The 20,580-nt window shown below is 43.5% G+C and overlaps 1 protein-coding gene across 5 annotated transcripts in view; it reads right to left on the bottom strand.

The window, feature by feature from the left end:
- NEK11 (NIMA related kinase 11) overlaps positions 1 to 20,580 on the bottom strand; it is a 290,594-nt gene that overhangs the window by 28,357 nt on the left and 241,657 nt on the right. For 4 of the 5 annotated variants that reach the window (XM_066351279.1, XM_066351278.1, XM_066351280.1 and 1 more), the window contains one exon: positions 18,668 to 18,761. In XM_066351279.1, the coding sequence (XP_066207376.1) occupies positions 18,668 to 18,761 (94 nt within the window). Of the gene's footprint in view, positions 1 to 517; positions 549 to 5,432; positions 5,486 to 18,667; positions 18,762 to 20,580 lie in introns of those variants that run through there. The other variant, XM_066351281.1, reaches the window with a different exon arrangement.

The following is a 20,580-nucleotide window of genomic DNA, read 5'->3' as shown; positions in this document are numbered from 1 at the left end:
ATTAAAAGCCTCCTTTAGAGTTGCCGAGGGGAGCCAGGCTTTTGTGTCACTCAGCTGCCACTGTCACCATCCCAACTTGGCAGTGGTTACCAGCACTGGTTTCAGAATTAACAAGACTTATAATTGAAACAGTCTTGCCACTTACCAGCTGCAATGTAGCTGGAAAATTTCTTAACCTCCTGGAATACAACCTCTTTACTTATGAAATGGAGAGTCTTGCCCACTTCAGAGATATGTGGGGAGAGCCTCATGCAATAGAGGGGCTCTGGCGTAGCACACTCCTGGGGCAGACGAGGAGGGCTCAGAGAGCGAGCTTCCCTCCACATAAACACTGCTGCGGATTGCGTCCAGGTCAGAACCTGAGCTGATGCTGTAACAAACCCCGTGCTGCTCTGTCTTGGAAACATTTTAGTAAGTGCTTAGTGCTCTACAGTCGTTTTTATAAGTGATTGCTACTACACCATGAGCTATATGTCAAGTTAATGAGAAGGACCATAAAGGTCGTCGGCTTCTCATCTTCAGTTTGAACTTCCTCGGTCAAGGTCTTCCTGTGATTGAAAGTGAAAAATAAAAAATTAATGAACTCACGAGCCATCTGAGACTGAGCCAATCACATTTGCCCTCAGTGTTATTACATAGAGAACCTCCATGTACCTTCTGCAGCTTCTAAATAGTTAACTGCTGCCCTCATCACGGCACTTGGCCAGGGGCTGCGCTCTGACCTTGGCAAGACCTTTACAAACAGCTGACATGAGAAGTCAAAGATGAAACTGCCAGGGATCTCTCCGCAGCCCTGAGGCACTCAAGGAAGTCCCCAGCTATAGCAGCTGACATAAGATCTAGTACCATCTGTCCACGATGGGTCTCTATGACACACAAATGCAGAAACCAGTTTTGAGCATCGGAAGAGGCACACACCATGTCAGGTATGCTCACGCAAGTAAGTTATGAGTGCAGCCCACTAAAGACACCAGAGCACTAGCAGCTCCATGACAACCTCCTTGCTTTTCACCTTCCTTAATAAACACTCTAGGTTAAATGCCTGCTTGTAGGAGCAGTGATTTGGGCACAATGCTGCCCATCACCACACACGCATTAATTAACTGACATCACCCAATCAGCAGCCCCAGACAGGTCATTCCCCCTACATGTTTAAAGCACCATAAATCCTTTCGCTGCTTAAGATAATTCACACAAAAATCACTGGCTAAACGCAAAAAAGAAAAAAAAGTGTCACTTTTTATTAACCTGTGCAAGTAACATCACCTGATTCCCAATTAACAATGTTTCTGTAAAGCGAAGTTGAAACCTGAGGCCAAAAGCGACTTCTTCCCTCCCATTGCAAATCTAGGCTTTGGTACATTTTGTGGCCTTGAGTCTCAAATTTGTTTGCTGAGAGAGATGAAAACACAGCTTCCTAAATTCTAAAAAATATAGGAACAGCAAATAAAATAGACACCCCCATGTAAAACTATATTTATAAAGGAGACAGAGAGAAAGGTAGGTAGGTAGATAGATAGATAGATGATAGATAGATAGACAGATAGATAAGATAGGTTGATAGATACAGAAAGATAATATAAAACATAAAATCCAGAAGTCTGAAAGATACTGTGTGGGGAAACTGGAGAAAGGCATTATCATATATATACTGCTGGTGGGAACACAAAATGGCATTTGGAAATACGTATATGCCTTCATATATGTATTTATCCTTCAATCAAGCAGTCCCACATCCAGAAATCTATGTCAAAGATAAATTGGGGCCCTGGCCAGTTGGCTCAGCGGCAGAGCATCGGCTCGGCTTGTGAAAGTCCCGGGTTCAATTCCCAGCCAGGACATACAGGAGAAGCGCCCATCTGCTTCTCCACCCTTCCCCTTCTCCTTTCTCTCTATCTCTCTCTTCCCCTCCCACAGCCAAGGCTCCACTGGAGCAAAGTTGGCCCGGGTGCTGAGGATGGCTCCATGGCCTCTGCCTCAGGTGCTAGAATGGCTCCAGCCTCAATGAAGCAATGCCCCAGATGGGCAGAGCATTGCCCCCTAGTGGGCATGCCAGGTGGATCCCAGTCAGGTGTATGCGGGAGTCTGTCTGCCTTCCCACTTCTCATTTTGGAAAAATACAGTGTGTCCATCAAGTCATGGTGCACTTTTGACTGGTCACAGGAAAACAACAAAACGATAGAAATGTGAAATCTGCACGAAATAAAAGGAAAACCCTCCCAGTTTCTGTAGGATGATGTGGCAGCATGTGCTCATGCACAGATGATGACATAACACCGTGTATACAGCGGAGCAGCCCACGGCCATGCCAGTCAAGATGTTGACGGTACAGAGGAAAGTTCAGTGTGTTCTGTGGCTCACTAAATCCAAAGTACAACGTGAATATTGGCGCGTTTATAACGAAGCGCCACCACATGGGAATAACATTACTCGGTGGGATAAGCAGTTGAAGGAAACCAGCAGTTTGGTGGAGAAACCCCGTTCTGGTAGGCCATCAGTCAGTGATGAGTCTGTAGAGCAGGGGTCCCCAAACTTTTACATAGGGGGCCAGTTCACTGTCCCTCAGACCGTTGGAGGGCTGGATTATAAAAAAAAACTATGAACAAATTCCTATGCACACTGCACATATTTTAAAGTAAAAAAACAAAACGGGAACAAATACAATATTTAAAATAAAGAACAAGTAAATTTAAATCAACAAACTGACCAGTATTTCTTTTTTTTTTTTAATTAATTCATTAATTTATTTATTTTTGTATTTTTCTGTAGTTGGAAACGGGGAGAGACAGTCAGACAGACTCCTGCATGCACCCGACCAGGATCCACCCGGCACGCCCACCAGGGGGCGACGCTCTGCCCACCAGGGGGCGATGCTCTGCCTCTCTGGGGCGTCGCTCTGTCACGACCAGAGCCACTCAGGTGCCTGGGGCAGAGGCCAAGGAGCCATCCCCAGCACCCGGGCCATCTTTGCTCCAATGGAGCCTCACTGCGGGAGGGGGAGAGAGAGAGAGAGAGAGAGGAAGGAGAGGGGGAGGGGTGGAGAAGCAGATGGGCGCCTCTCCTGTGTGCCCTGGCCGGGAATCGAACCCAGGACTTCTGCACGCCAGGCCGACGCTCTACCACTGAGCCAACTGGCCAGGGCCCTGACCAGTATTTCAATGGGAACTATGCTCCTCTCACTGACCACTAATGAAAGAGGTGCCCCTTCTGGAAGTGCGGCAGGGGCCGGATAAATGGCCTCAGGGGGCCGCATGCGGCCCTCCGCTAGTAGTTTGTGGACCCCTGCTGTAAAAGTTATACGGGATAGCTACCTAAGGAGCCCTAAAAAAATCTATGCTGAGCCCACATTGAACTGCACTGAATAGGTATGAAACTGGGAGAGTTTTCCTTTCATTTGGTGCAGATTTCACATTTCTATCGTCTTTTGTTGCTTTCCTGTGACCGGTCAAAAGTGCACCATGACTTTACGGACACACTAAACAAAAACAAAAAAAAAGAAAAAGATAAATTGGCAATAAAACAAATGAGCTAGATGCTATTATAGTACTATTTTTAATAGCTAAAGACTAGAAAATCAGATATGTTCATCTAGGGAACAGGTTAAATAAACAATGGTACATCCGTACAAAGGAGAACTCAGAAGCTATAAAAAGGAATGAAGTATATTGCTATAGTTACTATGAAGTAGTCTTTAGGAGATATTGCTAAATGAAGCTGATACAAGTTTGTATAATGTGCTACCAATTTTTTAAGAAGTGAAAGGGAGGACACATTTATTTGAATATATAATATATATTTGAATATATTTTTTAAATGAAAGGATGAGCTATAGAATTTTAAATAATGATTCCCTATTGGGGAAGGGAGAGAATAGGGTAAGGATCAGGATAGAAGCTGGTCCTCTTTAAAATGCCTTTTTAAATATTTAACTTTGGACCCATGGAAACACTGTATGTAACTAAGAAACAAACATAATAAAACAAAGGCAGCTTTTACATTTTTGAAAAGAAAAACCTCTGTATACCCACACAGACAGTAATGATTCAGTTAACTATAGATCAGTGCATCTATGTGAGGAAATTACCAAGGGGAAGGGAAAACTGTGTAAAAGGGCTAGAAAGAGCAGCCCCTTAGAGCCCACACAGGGCCAGAAACAGTGCCTCTTCGTACCTGCAACTGACATTTATTATCGAATCTGATAATCCACTGGCATGGAGTAGAATACACAGAAGGGTTTGCCTCAATAGTGGGCAATTATCAGCCATAGATTCATTGCTGCCCTGATCCCACAAGACAAAGCTAAAAGTAAGACCTAAAAGTATCAAATTGTTTTCTTTCTTTTTTTAAAAAAAAGTTTATTGATTTTATCAAGAGAGAAAGGGAGAGAGAGAGACAGACAGACAGACAGAAAGATCAATCTGTTCCTGTATGTGCCCTGATTGGGGATCAAACCAGCAATCCCTACACTCCAGCATGATGCTAGTCTAACTAGTCAAGCTACCCAGCCAGGGCTCAAACTGTTTTCAAGTAACTTAACTGAATCCTGAAACAAAGTTCAAAACTATTTATTGCAATACAAAAATATCCAGCACCCAGAAAGGTATAAAATTCACAGTGCTTAACATTCAATCAAAGATTATCAGGCATACCAAGAAGTAGGAAAACATGGCCTATAATAAGAAAAATAAACTGAAAGCAACCCAGAAATGGCAAAGATGTTAGAATTAGAAGGACATTATAATTATTATAACTGCATTCTACTTGTTCAAATAGCTAAAGAAAGTATTGAACATGTTAGGCAGAGATGTGGGAGATGTACGAAAGACTCAAATAAAACTTCCAGAGGTGAAAACTACAATGTCTGAGATGGAAAATATAATGGATGAGACTAACAGCAAATTAGATATTACAGAAGAAAAGGTTAGTTAAATTGAAGACATAGTAATAGAAATTATCCAAAATAAATGGGGGTTGGAGGAAAGACATAAAAAAATGACAAGAGCACCAATAATAACTTCAAGAAGTCTGAGATATGTATAAAATGTAGTCCCCAAAAGGAAGACACACATTTATGCTGTCAAATACTTTATTTTTCCTCTGCCTCCCAACTTTCAACTGGAGAAATGGGCTCAGAAGCTCCTCCAGACCCTCAGGGCTTCTCCATGGCATCCCATTCTTGGGCTGAGACTTAGTGAAGTGGATCCCTCTTCCAGAACTTTGTCCTACTGAGCAAAACAGTGGAGATCACCCCTATCCCCCTGTTCTCAGGCAGTAAGGACTCTAGCAACCGGCAAAACCTGACGAATCTCTAAAGGGAAATTGGATGATCAGCTTCAGAATTTCCTAGGTAGTGAGTTGCTCTAATAGCAAGTGTCATGGATCCAGAAACCTTAGGAACAACTCCTTATGAAGTACCTGGGACTTTAACCCACCTGGCTCTCCTTGTATCAACTGTTCATTGTGTGACAAATAAAGGCACCCAGACCTAGAAGGATCTAACACATGAATATTCATAGATCTAGATCCACAGCCATACCTACTATCCAGTTACAGCTGGGGCCTAGGGTGCTAAGTGATGAGTCCACTTACATGATATTCTGGGACAGGCAACACAATAGGGACAAAAAAGAGATCAACGTATTTTCAGAGGCAGGGAGTGATGGAGAGATGAACTACAAAGTGGGAGCACAAAGGCATTTGGGGGGGATGAGAAACTGTTCTAGCATCTTGGTTGTGGTAATGATTATATGACTAAACACATTTATCAAAATTGATAGAACCATATACTAAAAAAGTTGTTTTATTATATAGAAGTGATACATTTGTCAAAATCCACAGAACAATATACTATAAAGGGTGAGTTTTACTAGACATAAATTATACTGTCTTTAATAAAACAAATGAAAAACAAATTGAGTAAATAAAAAGTCCAGAAAATTGAGGCCTTAAAAACATAACATATGCCTGACCAGGCGGTGGCGCAGTGAATAGAGCATCGGACTGGGATGCAGAGGACCCAGGTTCGAGACCCCGAGGTCGCCAATTTGAGCGCAGGCTCATCTGGTTTGAGCAAAGCTCACCAGCTTGGACCCAAGGTCGCTGGATCGAGCAAGGGGTTACTTGGTCTTCTGAAGGCCCGCGGTCAAGGCACATATGAGAAAGCAATCAATGAACAACTAAGGTGTCACCACAAAAAACTGATGATTGATGCTTCTCATCTCTCACCGTTCCTGTCTGTCTGTCCCTATCTATCCCTCTCTCTGACTCTCTCTTTGTCCTTGTAAAAAAAAACAACAAAAAAACCCCATAATATATATTTTTATATAATAGTTGGCTTTTATTAAGCTTGATTCAAATGTTTTAACTGATGTTACCTCAATAAATTTAATTATTTAAAAAAAAGATTGACCCCCAACTCATACTCTGGTAACTCCTCCCTGGTGAAAGGCCTCTTGAGTCTGTGCTTCTCAAACCTTAATATGTGCATGAATCCCCAGAAAGCTTATTAAACTACGGACTCTAATTCAGGAGAGGTGAGACCAGAGACTCTGTGTTTCTCACAAGCTTCCTGGTGGTATCAATGCTCCTGGTCCATGGACCACACTTTAAGTAGCAAGGCCAGGGACGCTAGAGAGATCACATGATACATCAAGACCAGAGAATTACTCATTCAGATTGAACAAGCCCTTTATGACACGATACGTTTTGTTGGTCTGTGTAAACTAAAGAATTGGTCCCTTGGCCACAGTGTACGACTCTCCTCAGAGCCGAAAGCAGACCAGCTGTCATTCCACAGGGTCACCTCTTTGGTCCCCAGTGGGAGCCTGAACCAGCCCGGAATCCACTCCAGCTCAAGGTGATAAAGGAAGCTTTTCACAACAGAAAACCTGCTGGGATGGTCGAGTCATCAGGAGGCCCATGAAGCCACAAAGGCCCATCCATCCACCAGCACCATCCATCTATCCATCCATCAATCCTTAAATGAATAACAATGTCTCTTCAAAAGTCCCCGGAAATTACTCAGCCAGAAAGGAAGTTGAGGCCAATTTCTTGTGATTCTGCTGACACCCCAATGGCTTTGAGTGGCACCACCTGACAACTGCTGAAGCAGGTGCTGCCCGCGCTCCAGCAGGGGAGTTTCATTGGCAGAGTGGTTACCCAGCAGGATTAAGAAGTGGCCCTGACAGGAAGCCAAGTGTTGAGGGATGGTAAATGGCTGGCTTTTATATTCAACAACTTTATGAAATTTTCCCAGAGAATTGGCACTCCTTTTTGCCTACTAAAAAAAAAAGCTATATAAATGTTTTTCCCAGACAGCTTTTTCATCCACAAATGCCTTCGGGTATAACACATAACTTAACAGACTAACACATACCAACACCTTCAGATACTTGGCTTGGGGGCTTTTTGAGAAGAAGCAATCACATACGTATTGAGTCTATTATCAGTTGTTAGCATTTACTGAGTGAAGGAAAAACAACTTGTTTACCTCATGTTCTTTTCTTCAACAGGATTTTCCCAACCCCCTTTATCTGGTTTCTCTATCCCCACCTCTCCCTTCCCCTTTCACGCAGCCATTAAAACTAGCCAATCAGGAAGGAGTAAGATTGTACATCACCACCCTAGACAATCGGGCAAGACCCAGCCTAGGGCCTGTGTTAGGGATAAAAACAGAACCCAACCTCCTGCTCGCATGCTTGCTGGCCGGCTTTCACTAGCGGCAGCACACCCTTCTGCAGAAGTTATTAAAGTTGCCTTGCTGAGGTATTTTGTCTCCATGAGTCTTGCTTTCTTGTAACTCTAACAATCTGGGGGCCCATCCGGGATACCTGTTCCCCTTGGGAGGGGTCTCAGCCCACTGTTGAGGGAGACGAGGCTAGCTGCTCCATTGTAGCAGCTCTCAACCAAAGGGATGATGACCCAGCTCAGGTAGCGAGCAACCCCCGGACCCTCAGCAATGTGGAGAAGGGGCCCTAAAAGGTGATATCACAGCAACCAGACAACTCTGCGCATGGACCAAGGTAAGAAAAGTTGCGGGTGCAGTGAAGTACTCTGCATGGCCAGTAGTCACGGCCATCACAGCCAGCACATGCAGGTTCTCACTGAATTCGGACAGACGATAAAGAAACAGCGGAGTCAAAAACTGGTGGGCCATGCCTTTATTCTAGCCTTGCAACTGGCCGGCGAGTAAAAACACACAGGGCACCCAAACCCACTCACATGTTCTCTGGTTCCACAACCAGGAGAGTCTTTTCTGGTTTTTCCTAGAATCAAAGGCCCTCACTAGTCTTAGTCACCTCTGGTTCCCCATCTGCACATCTTCTCCCTCCTCATCTCTGCACAAACTGGCTTCTCCTTCAGCACCCTGCCATTTTGGCTGCCTCCTCTGCAAATGATGGCCTCCTTCCTCTCCTTTCTCCTTCTTCTTAAAACTTTTTGGTGCAAAAACCCCTCCTCCAGCACACAGTAGCCTAACAAAGCCCCTTCCCAAGCAGGAAGGTAATTAGCAGTTTCACAGATCACATATCTGGGCAGCCATTTTTAACAATAAAAGTGAGCAACTCAGAAAATACAAATTTTACAAACTCATTTGCCCAACATACTCCTTGGTGGTCGGGGAGGTGCAGGAGGTGGTATGCATATGTCATGCTGAGACACGGAGTGAGTGTGGAGTCCTAATCTGTAGTTCTGAGGTGACCTCATAAGGCTTAGTGTGGTATCAGGCAATGCTTGATCCAAGTTGGCGGTTTATACCAACCCACCAATTACTAGGAGGCTCCTAACATCACAACGAGGGGAGCGGACAAATGAGATGGATGAAGCAAATGACAAGAGTGCAAAAACCTGCAAGGATGGGGGGTTGAGCCTCTCTCAGGAGTCATGCCACAGTCAGGATTTAATCGCACCTTTAAGATAACTAGAGACAAAGATGGTACCAAACAAAAGAGAAAGAAAGCTCCAAATGGTATCAACCTAGGAGATCCAAGATATGGCTCTTTTGAGGTCTAAATTAAGTTCTTGCATGCAAAATTGGAAATGTTAGCTCTAATATTGAACTAAATAAAATAGTTTCATTCTTGTATTCAAATGCTCTGGGCATTGTTGCTTTAAAATTAGACCATGTAAGGAGTGCTCATTTAAACTTAAATAGAATGGACTTTTTGGATCCTAAACTTGTTTCTTGGTTTTGTACTCTGTAAGGTCTTGCTATGCTAATTGCTGTGCTTTGTGTCATTGTCCTCAGAGTTAAGAGCCAAGCAGCAGCTCTGCTATTAGGTTCCATCAGGTTTTATTTGTGTCATGCTCAAGTCTCTGTTCTGTGATTATCTTGTTTGTGTGTAAAACTGTACTCAGGTCTGTGAAACAGGAGAAATCAATTTCAGTTTGAGGGCTCTTGTCTGTCTCATCTGTCTGTCTGACTGAAATTCATACTATTCTATGTGGGGGAAAAAAAGTGGATAATTCAAAATGGGGAAGAGATCTCACTCCCCTTTCCAGTCAGTGAATCTCAGAAAACAAAAAGAATAGGTTATGTAAATATTTTAAAGCCTCTTCCTGGAGGTCTGAAAAATGGCTGTAGTTCTGAGAACAATAGGAGAATTAACACCTGTCAGACTGTGTGGACTGTGAAAATGGAAGGGGTCATGCTAGGATCTCAGAGTAAGGGCAAAAAAAGGGGGTACTTTTAAAATCCAAGGGGTGGCCTGACCAGGCAGTGGCACAGTGGATAGAGTGTCCGGACTGGGATGCGGAAGACCCAGGTTCAAGACCCCGAGGTCACCAACTTGAGCACGGGCTCATCTGGTTTGAGCAAAGCTCACCAGCTTGGACCCAAGGTCGCTGGCTCGAGCAAGGGGTTACTCGGTCTGCTGTAGCCCCACAGTCAAGGCACATATGAGAAGGCAATCAATGAACAATTAAGGCATTGCAACGCACAATGAAAAAAAACAACAAGTAATGATCGATGCTTCTCATCTCTTCGTTCCTGTCTGTCTGTCTATCCCTCTCTCTGAATCTCTCTCTCTGTCTCTGAAAAAAAAATTAAAAAAAATAAATAAATAAAATCCAAGGGGTGGCTCAGTAGCCCATCCCCTCCTTTCTTTTCAGTCATACTAAAAGGCCACCAAGGACAGATAAGGAGTCTTGCCTTCTCTGCAACTATTAATGATACTGTAAAATAAAGTTATTCCAAATGTTCTTTTAACCAGGTGGTCTAGAAAAGCATTTAATATTATGACTAGTTTAATTTAATTAGTGTCTTGTAAATTTTTTTTTTTTTAGCTAGAGAAAAGGGGGGTCAGACAGGGACAGACCAACAGGAAGGGAAATAGATGACAAGCATCAACTCATAGTTGTGGCACCTTAGTTGTTCATTGATTGCTTCTCATATATGCTTTGGCAGAGGGTCTATAGCAAAGTGAGTGTCCCCTTGCTCAAGCCAGCAACCTTGGACTCAAGCCAGTAACCTTGGGTTTCAAGCCAGTGACCTTGGGGCTCAAGCCAGCAACCATGGGGTCATGTCTAAGATCTCATGCTCAAGCAAGTGACCCTGCGCTTAAGCCGGTGAGCCCACGCTCTAGCTGGGTGACCTCGGGGTTTTGAACCCGGGTCCTCAGCATCCCATGCTGACACTCTATCCACGGCGCCACTGCCTCATCAGGCCTTTTTAAAGTTCTTAACAGAAAATATGTTTGTTTTGCCTTCATAAAGATTCTTGTTATCTCTGTTACGTCTTTTGAAAATATAAGTTTGTTTGCTAATGAAATATGTTCTGTCAACGTAAAACAACTTCTAAACCTGTAAGAATTTTTTATGAGTTTATTTGAGCTGTTTCTGGAAATCCTCAAGGTGACCCTAAAGGTTAAGGTTTGAGGAGACCTAGGTTAAGGCAGGACAGGGGATAAATAACGGATGGCTTGTTTTGAATTTTTGCCTTTTTCAACTGGAACTAACTGTGAATCTGAACAAAGAGACCTTTGCGGGATAAATGAGAGTCTGAACTTGTTCAGTCCCAAAGATAAGGGGCACTTCCTCCCTCTAGACCGAATCTCAGGTATTCTTAGGTGACTGAGAATCTCTGTGGAGGTATCGAGAAGGCATCACTCCTCATGACATATAGGTCACCCCATAGGGACTTCCAAAATCAACTGTAATTAAATAATTAACTTGTCTGGGGACGCGCATATAAAGGCTGGTTACTTAGTGCTCTGAGTCCTCCTGGCTGTATTAGGCAGTCAGGGAGAGAAACTGAGACACAGAAGAGGATTTGAGATGACTTGGGAGGTGAAATTCCCTTGGAGCTCAACCCACAAACAGCACACTTGAATCCCCTATACAATATCCCTAGAAATTTGTTCAGATTCTGCAGATATACAAAGAAAACTAAAATTAACATGGGAAATTGTACCTTTACTGTACAAGGACACCAGCCCCCCATTAATAATCCTGCGGTTAACTTGCCAAGTATCTACTAAAATGGAAAAATTTTAACTTGAAGTGGCCAAAGTGGGGAACTTGTAATCCCTCTGAAGTGATTTTTTTCTGTGCACTCAATTAGAAAATGCCGGCTCTAAAGTTAATATTGAATGAACGTAAAGCATATATTGGTCGGACATAGGAGCTTCTGGGAGAGGCACAGATAAATTCTTTAAAAAAGGCTGCCCTGGCCGGTTGGCTCAGCGGTAGAGCGTCGGCCTGGAGTGTGGGGGACCCGGGTTCGATTCCCGGCCAGGGCACATGGGAGAAGTGCCCATTTGCTTCTCCACCCCCTCCCCTCCTTCCTCTCTGTTTCTCTCTTCCCCTCCCGCAGCCAGGGCTCCATTGGAGCGGGGATGGCCCGGGCGCTGGGGATGGCTCCTTGGCCGCTGCCCCAGGCGCTGGAGTGGCTCTGGTCGCGCAGAGCGACGCCCCGGAGGGGCAGAGCGTCGCCCCCTGGTGGGCAGAACTTCGCCCCTGGTGGGCGTGCCGGGTGGATCCCGGTCGGGCGCATGCGGGAGTCTGTCTGACTGTCTCTCCTCATTTCCAGCTTCAAAATTAAAAAAAAAAAAAATTCTTTAAAAAAATTTTTTTATTACTTCAGAGTAATGAAGGCCTTTGAAGTTAATGAATGAGAACACCCCATTTTCTCATTCTACAGCTTCTCCACTATATTTGCTATCTGAGCTTCCTTGTCCAGACTCCCCCTTCCCCTCTCTCCTTCCTTTCTCTTCCATCTCTGCCTCCTCTACTACCACTCCCTACTAACCTAGGGGAAAATAAGAATAGGAATTCACACAAGAATAATCCAGGAATTCTAGCAGCTCCCTTTGAAGAAAAGCTGGTTTCAGCTAGAGGGGAACAGCAATTGTGTATGTTCCTTAGACTAGAATAGAATTAACCTACATGAAAGATTTCCATGATTTTATCTAGGTCCCTGATGGATTCACAAAGAAATTTAAAATTTAACTGTTAGAATATGTGATCCTGGCTGTTGTGATCTATTCCAAATAATATAGTTACTGGTTTCTAGGGGTCAAGCTACAGAATTACTAAATAGGGTTTGCTGAGGAACGCTTATAAAGGAGAGTATTTTTATTGTAAAAAGCCAGGGCACCTTAAAAATTATAGGAAACTGAAATGGGATTATATATATATATATGTATGTATAATAATAGAAACAGAAATAAGCATATGTTTGTCCCAAGGACTATGGAAGGACATTTCACTTTCTCCTTACTAACAATTTAGGAAAAGTTAAAATTACCATTACAAAGGGAAATTGTTAAGGCCCCTATAAATACTGGGGGCTACTTTATCTGTTCTTAACCCTACCCAACTAAGAAGTTGCATCCTACTTCAGAGTAAAGCATATGTGCAAATGGTAGAAATATATAATCAACCAATGATTATTAAATCATAACCTGTCTCTTGCCAATGAGTGAATATTGAGGGACGATATATATTTTGGTAATCAAGTTTGCCCCAGTTAACCTAATACGGTTAAATTTTTCTTAAAACCAATGATGCCCACATATCTTTTCCAGAAGGGTAAAATGTATTTAGAAGTAAATCAAATACTACACCAATTGGGAAGATAATAATTTTAAAGGAATTTCCATGAAAGAAAAATAATCTTGAGACTGAAGGTTTGTTGCAGGACATCCCAATGCAACTTTGGGCCTTTTTCAGTACAGATATTGGCAAGATTTGCCAATATTCTTTAAGATCTGATGCACTAGTAGCTGGAATTAAGACCATTTTACTAGATTACTTAAAGGATTTATAATTCTATCTATAATCCTTTGTAATTCTAGCTTTCCAGTAAAATAGATTTATACAGAATCTCAAAGCTATAAATAAAATAGTTACTCCCAGACATCCTGTGGTTCCAAATCCACATAATCTATTACCAGCTATTCCTGTAGGTTGCCAATATTTTTCAATGATAATAAAGTCATGCAGTGCCTATTTGAACACATCTGTAAAATAAAAGAACAGGAACACATCTTTGATTTCACCTGGGAAGGTTATAAATTTAATTGGATAGTAATGCCCCAGGGATATGTGGAGAGTCCCACCTACTGCCTTAGATACTAAAAGCTGATTTAAACAGTGCTGAATTTTCCAGAGATTTCACTCTAATCCAATATGTAGATGATATACTTTATGCTCTAGAACAAACTCTGATTCTCTTTACCTACAATGAAATACTTGGGTCATCACACATTTAAAAATGGGACTGGGTAAAAAGCAAAGTATATATGCTAAAACTTCTTTTACATCAGGCGGAACAAGATAGTTAATAGTTCATGGTATAAGAGGGTCTGTTGGCTCCTGCTCTGGGGGGATGTCTGGCCTGATGACAAAAAAAAATAGCATAACCATAACCCTCATATTCCAAAGGCATGTTATCAGGTACATTATCATAGATGCAAAAGACAGCAGACAGGATTCAGTAAAGTAAGCATTGACCTTTGTCGAGAGAGAACACCTCCCTAGGATATGACTACCCACCATAAACTGCTTTTAGATATATATTCTATTGGAGTTCCAAAGGGGGGGTCCCCCACGAGTTCAAGGCATGGAATCAAATTGCAGTCAGACTTAATCAGCCTTATTCTGGTGGGTAACCATAAACAAGAATATAGATTGAATAAACTACTGTGTGTGTGTGTGTGTGTGTGTGTGTGTGTGTGTGTGTATTATAATCAACAAAGACTCATCAGTTACACTAGGGGTCTGATTAAGGGAGTCGCAGAGTAGCTTGATCTTACCAGCTGAATGGCCTTGGAGAACAGACTAGCACTAGATGTGATACTAGCAGAGCAAGGTGGAGTATGTGTTATCATTGAAACCCAGTGTTGTAACTACCTCCCGAATAACACAGTCCCAGATGGTACCATTACCAAAGTCTTATCACAGACTGACCACCCTAGCAAATGAATGTCAAAAACTCAGATATAGATGACCCCTTCACCAATTTAATAAAACAACAATTTGGAAAGTGAAAAGGATTAATGACATCTGTACTCTGCCCCCCCCCCCCAATAATTGTTATCGGAGTCTTGATTCTTATAGGATGTTGCATCGTCCCATGTGCTCCAGGCCTAATTCAGAGACTGATGTTGGTTATGGAACCAAGCAGAGCCTTCCCCCTTAATCTAACCAGATGCCAGTATTGAACACTGATGACCAGAGCCAACTTCTGCTTACTGAGTTTGAAGAATGAAGACCTATAAAGAACAGGGGGGACTGAAGGAAAAACAACTTGTTTACCTCATGTTCTTTTCTTCAGTGGGAATTTCTCCAACCCCCTTTATCTGGTTCTCTATCCCCACCCCTCCCTTCCCCCTTTGCACAGCCATTTAAACTAGCCAATCAGGAAAGAGTAAGATTGTGCCTCACCACCCCAGCCAATCGGGCAAGACCCAGCCTGGGGCCTGCATTAGGGACAAAAACAGAATTCACCCCCTGCCTGCATGCTTGCTGGCCAGCTTTCACTAGTGGCAGGATGCCTTTCTGCAGAAGTTATTAAAGTTGCCTTGCTGAGGTATTTTGTCTCCACAAATCTTGCTTAATCGCAAGTCTAATGTTGAGCACTTACTATCTGCCATGAACTATCCTAAGTGCGTTTCATACATTCATGATTACAACCCTATGAGGAAGGAACCATTGTCAGCCCCACTTTACAGATGAGGAATCTCAGCCACAGGAGGCTGCATAACTTGTCCAAGGACACATGCTAGTAACTATAAGCAGGAATATAAATCCCAGCAGCTGCTGTCCCCCATTCCACATCTTCCTCCTGATTACTATGCTAAGGTCTACTATAGGCCTGACACATATAATGCAATTGAGCCCCAGGGTCTCCCAGCTGAGGGACCTGAAGAAACATGGCAACATGCATTGTACCAACTTCCTCACAGAGCTTGTTTTCTCACAGCTGGAGAAGATGAAGCCGTGGGGGCACCAGTGACTGAGCTGGACGGTTTGTTCTCACCCAGATCCTACCTTCCTTGTGTAAAGATGGCTGTGAGAGGAACAGGTCTGGTAGGGAAATCAGGGATTCAGCTTTGGACTGCTTGAGTTAAAAATGCCTCACTAATACCCTAGGGGAGATGTCAAACAACAGGTTAAAATTCACATATTACTGAAAGACTAATGAATGGAAAGATATGATGAATGGGACTTTCTTAAAAGAATAGATGGGAGTTGAGATAAAACAAGGTGTCCCATGGGTTAATAATTGCTGAGCTGGCTGAGGAATCATTGGGATTAATAACACTATTCTGACTACATCTGTGTATCTCTGCAACTTCCCCAAGTTAAACTTTTAAAAATTCAGATCACAGCATCACTTATATAGGATAACACTAATAAATGCATAACTTGTATTTAATCATGAGGAAATATCAGACAAACCCAAATTAAGAGACATTCTACAGAAGTACCTGTATTCTTCAAACATGTCAGTATCAGGAAAGACAATGGATAGCTGAATAAATGACAGAAGAATAAATGACACCGCAGTAACTAAATACAATGTTCCTGGTTTGTATCAGAAAAAACAAGTGCTATAAAGAACATCATTGGGGTAATCTGCGACACTTGAATATAGATAGATTAGTATATTAAATAGTACATATCCATATGAAATTGCTTAAATGTATAATAGTTTACTGTGGTTATATAAAAAATGTCCTTGTTTTTTGGAGCTGAACACTTAAGTGGAGGAAAGAATCATGATGAATTAAATTTATTCTCAAATAACACAGCAATAATAATTATAATTTACAAATTAGATAGATGTAGAGAGATTATATACATGTGGCAAAATGTTAACTGGTGAGACTTTGCTATAGGCTTCATATTTTTCAAAATAAATTTTTAAAAAATTAACATGATTAACCTAATGTAATCAATGTCCCTAAAATATATCTCTTGAGTTCCCTTCCCTATAAATATTTTATTAAACTGAATTATACTGGGTGACACTGGTTAACATACAGTGTGTCCGTAAAGTCATGGTGCACTTTTGACAGGTCACATGAAAGCAACAAAAGACGATAGAAATGTGAAATCTGCACTAAATAAAAGGAAAACCCTCCCAGTTTCTGTAGGATGATGTGGCAGCATATGCACATGCGCAGATGATGATGTAACACCGTTTATACAGCGGAGCAGCCCACGGCCAAGCCAGTCGAGATGTGGATGGTACAGAGGAAATTTCAGTGTGTTCCGTGGCTCGCTAAATTCGAATCCGTGACCAAAGTGCAACGTGAATCGGCGCGTTTATAACGAAGCGCCACCACACAGGAATAACATAACTCGGTGGGATAAGCAGTTGAAGGAAACAGGCAGTTTGGTGGAGAAACCCCGTTCTGGTAGGCCATCAGTCAGTGACGAGTCTGTAGAGGCTATACGGGATAGCTACCTAAGAAGCCCTAAAAATCTGTGCGTGAGCCCACATCGAACTGCACTGAATAGGTATGAAACTGGGAGAGTTTTCCTTTTATTTGGTGCAGATTTCACATTTCTATCATCTTTTGTTGCTTTCCTGTGACCGGTCAAAAGTGCACCATGACTTAATGGATCAGGTGCCCAATTCTACAACACATCTATGTACACTGTATTATATGTTCTTTCCCCCCAAATCAAGTCTTCGTCCATCACCATATATCCACCCCCCATACTCCCCTTCACCCCTCCTCCTTCCCTATAGACTTTTAATAAAAAGCTATCTGCTTTACTCTTTAGTGCTGAGTTCCAAATTGAGGTGATTTTTCTTTAAGGGAATTTAAGAATGCCTCTTGCAGGTTTCAGTTTCACAGGCATATGTCACTTACTCATCACAGCAGGCCAGCGGGGGCGGGGGGGGGGGGTGCCGCTGGCGGACTACCCTTAGCCGTCAGCCAGTTTGAGGATCACTCTGGCTGCAGAATGTCTTGCCCAGTCACAGTCCCTTCCCAGGGAGGCCTACATCCAGCCCGGGATTGACCTGCGGTTGTAACGGCCTGGCCCTCCCACTGCCACTCAGGACAGTTCTGCAGGGCTGATCCAGCTTCAGAGCTCTCTGCCGAGTCCACAGAGGCCTCCACTGAGACGAATCGCAGCCTGACTGCCCCTGTGCCCAGTCCACTTCCTTGCCCTTCCTGCCTCCAGGTGCGGGACTCAGGAAGCCTCCCTCACAGACCCCCTGCACAGCAACCCCCATCTCAGTCTGCTTCCTGGGGACCCCGCCATGGCAATAATAAGAGCATGGCAATGTTTGTGTATCTGTGAGTCAACAGTTGTTTTCATATTTAATTAATTTATTTAATTTCTTTCTTTCTTTCTTTCTTTCTTTCTTTCTTTCTTTCTTTTAGCAAGAGAGACAGAGAAAAGGATGGATAGAAATAAAAGGGGAGAGATGATAAGCATCACTTGATCCCACACTCAAGCCAGCGACCCCATGCTCAAGCCAGTGAGCCCGTGCTCAAGCCAGTGAGCCCGTGCTCAAGTCTGTAATCTCAGGGTTTTGAACCTGGGTGCTCAGTGTCCCAGACGGATGCTCTATCCACTGTGCCACCACTGGTCAGGAAAAAATTTTACTAAATTTATTGGGTACATTGGTTAATAACATTATATAGGTTCCAAATGTACAATTCTATAACATATTACCTGTATATTACATTGTGTGTTTACCACCCCAAGTCTGGGGCTGATATAACCACAGGCTCGGTAGCTTGTAAACAACAGAAATTTATAACTCACACTTCTGCAGACTGGGAAGTCCAAGATTAAGGTGCCAGCATGGTCGCCTTTTAGTGACAGCCCTCTTCCTGGCTCATAGCCACTGCCTTTTCTCTGTGTCCCCCCATGGCGGAAGGGGCTAGGGGCCTCTGTGGGCTCTCTTGTATAAAACACTGACACCGTGCATGAGCACTCTTTCCACGGTGTAAGCACCTCCCAACGGCTTCACTTACCAGTACCATTACCTTTGGGAGTTAGGATTTCAACACACGAATTTTGGGGGGACACAGGTGCCTTCGATGCAGATTCAGGTCTTTTACCTGAGCTTGTACAGTTCTACCCACTGCTGCGTCTAGGAAAGCACAGCTGCTAGCCCAGCATCCCGTGATGGGATCCCAGCCGTTGTCAGTATGTTCTAATACTGCCTCTCCCAGGGGTCGGGCAACACACTACTTACTCCTTCATGCGTTGCATCTTGGTCCCAGCCATCACACTGTTGAAAACTGTTGGTCCTGCGGACATGTCTGGGACTGTGGCGGTGGTCCTCGTATCTGCAAATCAATGCACAGCCTTATTAACTTCATCAGCGCTCCGGCATCTTTAGGGCAACATTCAAGGGCAATCAGAAAACAGAAGCTAATCCACCTTTGTTACAAGGTAATGCCACATTCATTTAAGAGAAATTCAATCATGTCATGCATATCAAAGAGATTTATTCCAAGTGACAAGATTATTCACACTTTTAATATGCCCAAGGAATTCCAGGACCAAGCTGCTCTCAAAAAGGATTAAACAGAAACATGATTGTTTAAAAGATTGGCTTTTTAGGCTAGAAAACTCAGGGAGCAATGTATGCACAGAAAATCAGTCCTTCTTGGGGATTCTTCAGCTCGTTTCCTTCAGCAGGTGTGGATATTTCCTTCTGATGACAGCAGAATTTTTGCTAAATAAACTTAGTTTTCCCTTTACTTTAATCTCACATCTGAGCATTAGCTTTTTTGCCACGGAAAGCAAGATACTGACCCGGAGGTCATCCGCAGCCTTGAATTTCAGCAGAAGGAGCAGAAGGCCAAAGTTGGGTTCAGAAGGTAAAGAGCTGTCAGTGAACGCGGTGGTGTTATCAAATCTGCTGAGCGAGCCACAGATTTTACTGAGATGCCCTGGAGGCTCTTACAAACATACTGGAACTGGAGAGAAGGAAACAGTCCACCAACTGAAACAGCACTGCTTCCCTCTGCGACGCTACAGCTGGCCCCCGAGCCAAGGATCAGGCTAATCCAGGGCCCTCCTTGGAGGTGGGGCAGAGTCCTCTCTGGGTGTTCCTTAGGCCTCCCATAGGGTGCCTTACACCCCCTAGGAAAGAACTTTGAACACCCTAATATTCATTTATAAATTATATCCTTGTAGTTGCTATGTCGGAAAAGGGACCTGTATTGCCATTGGCCACCACCATGACCATGCAGGTTCTCATTGGATTTGGGCAGATGGTAAAGGAACTGTGGAGCCAGAAAACGGTGGGCCATTCTGTTTATTAAAGTTTCCTAATGGAGGATGAGCAAGCAGGCAGGGAAGACCGCTTCCCTCTCTCTCAGGACTCCCAAGCCCCTCAGCACTCTGGACTCCCCGGACTCGCAGGCCTCCACCAGCCTCAGACCTCTCCAGCAAACCAGCTGGGCAAACAATCGCCCCTCACCATGGAGGCAGGCAGTCTGCAGTTTGCAATCTGCCGCCCGGAGGGCAAGCACCTGCAGCCTTCCATAGACTGCACACACAGACACACAGACACACAAACACAAACGGCACTGCCCCGAGCCAATGAGCCAATTAGGCAAAATACAAGTGAGCAAACCTAACTCACTTGTTTCACACTTGAAACACATTGGTTTGCCCAACAGGGCCCACAGTGTGAAATTCCCACTCACTTCCCAACGGATTTCATATAACACATGACTGATGACTTAGGGACACACAAGGAAGTGTGAGAGCCAAATCCCACTCTCTCTCTCTCCTACTCTCTCCTACTCTCTCTCTCTCTCTCTCTCCATCTGATGCCATGCAATAAAATACAGTAAAGTACACTGCAATACAATTATTGGAAGCCTTCCTTGACTCCCCAAGGCTAGGGTAGTTGGTCCTCCTTCGTGCTTGCATAGCACCAATAAGAGTACTGTTCACTCTGTTATGCTGCAACTACTATTGATTTTTCTCGTTCTCCCACCAGACAGTAAGCCCCAGGCGGGCAGAAGTGGTTCTACCTGATTCCCTGCTGCAGTAAGTGCCCAGTGCACACCTGCACTCTCTCCACCCAAGGGACAGCTCTACATGCTGTTCATTTTTAACTTGATGTTTACATTTATAAACAAATTATAA

The sequence above is a fragment of the Saccopteryx leptura genome, chromosome 10 (assembly GCF_036850995.1).
Source record: "Saccopteryx leptura isolate mSacLep1 chromosome 10, mSacLep1_pri_phased_curated, whole genome shotgun sequence".
NCBI lineage: Eukaryota > Metazoa > Chordata > Mammalia > Chiroptera > Emballonuridae > Saccopteryx > Saccopteryx leptura.
Note: the sequence above shows the minus strand (reverse complement) of the source record. Positions and strands in the feature narration are given on the sequence as shown.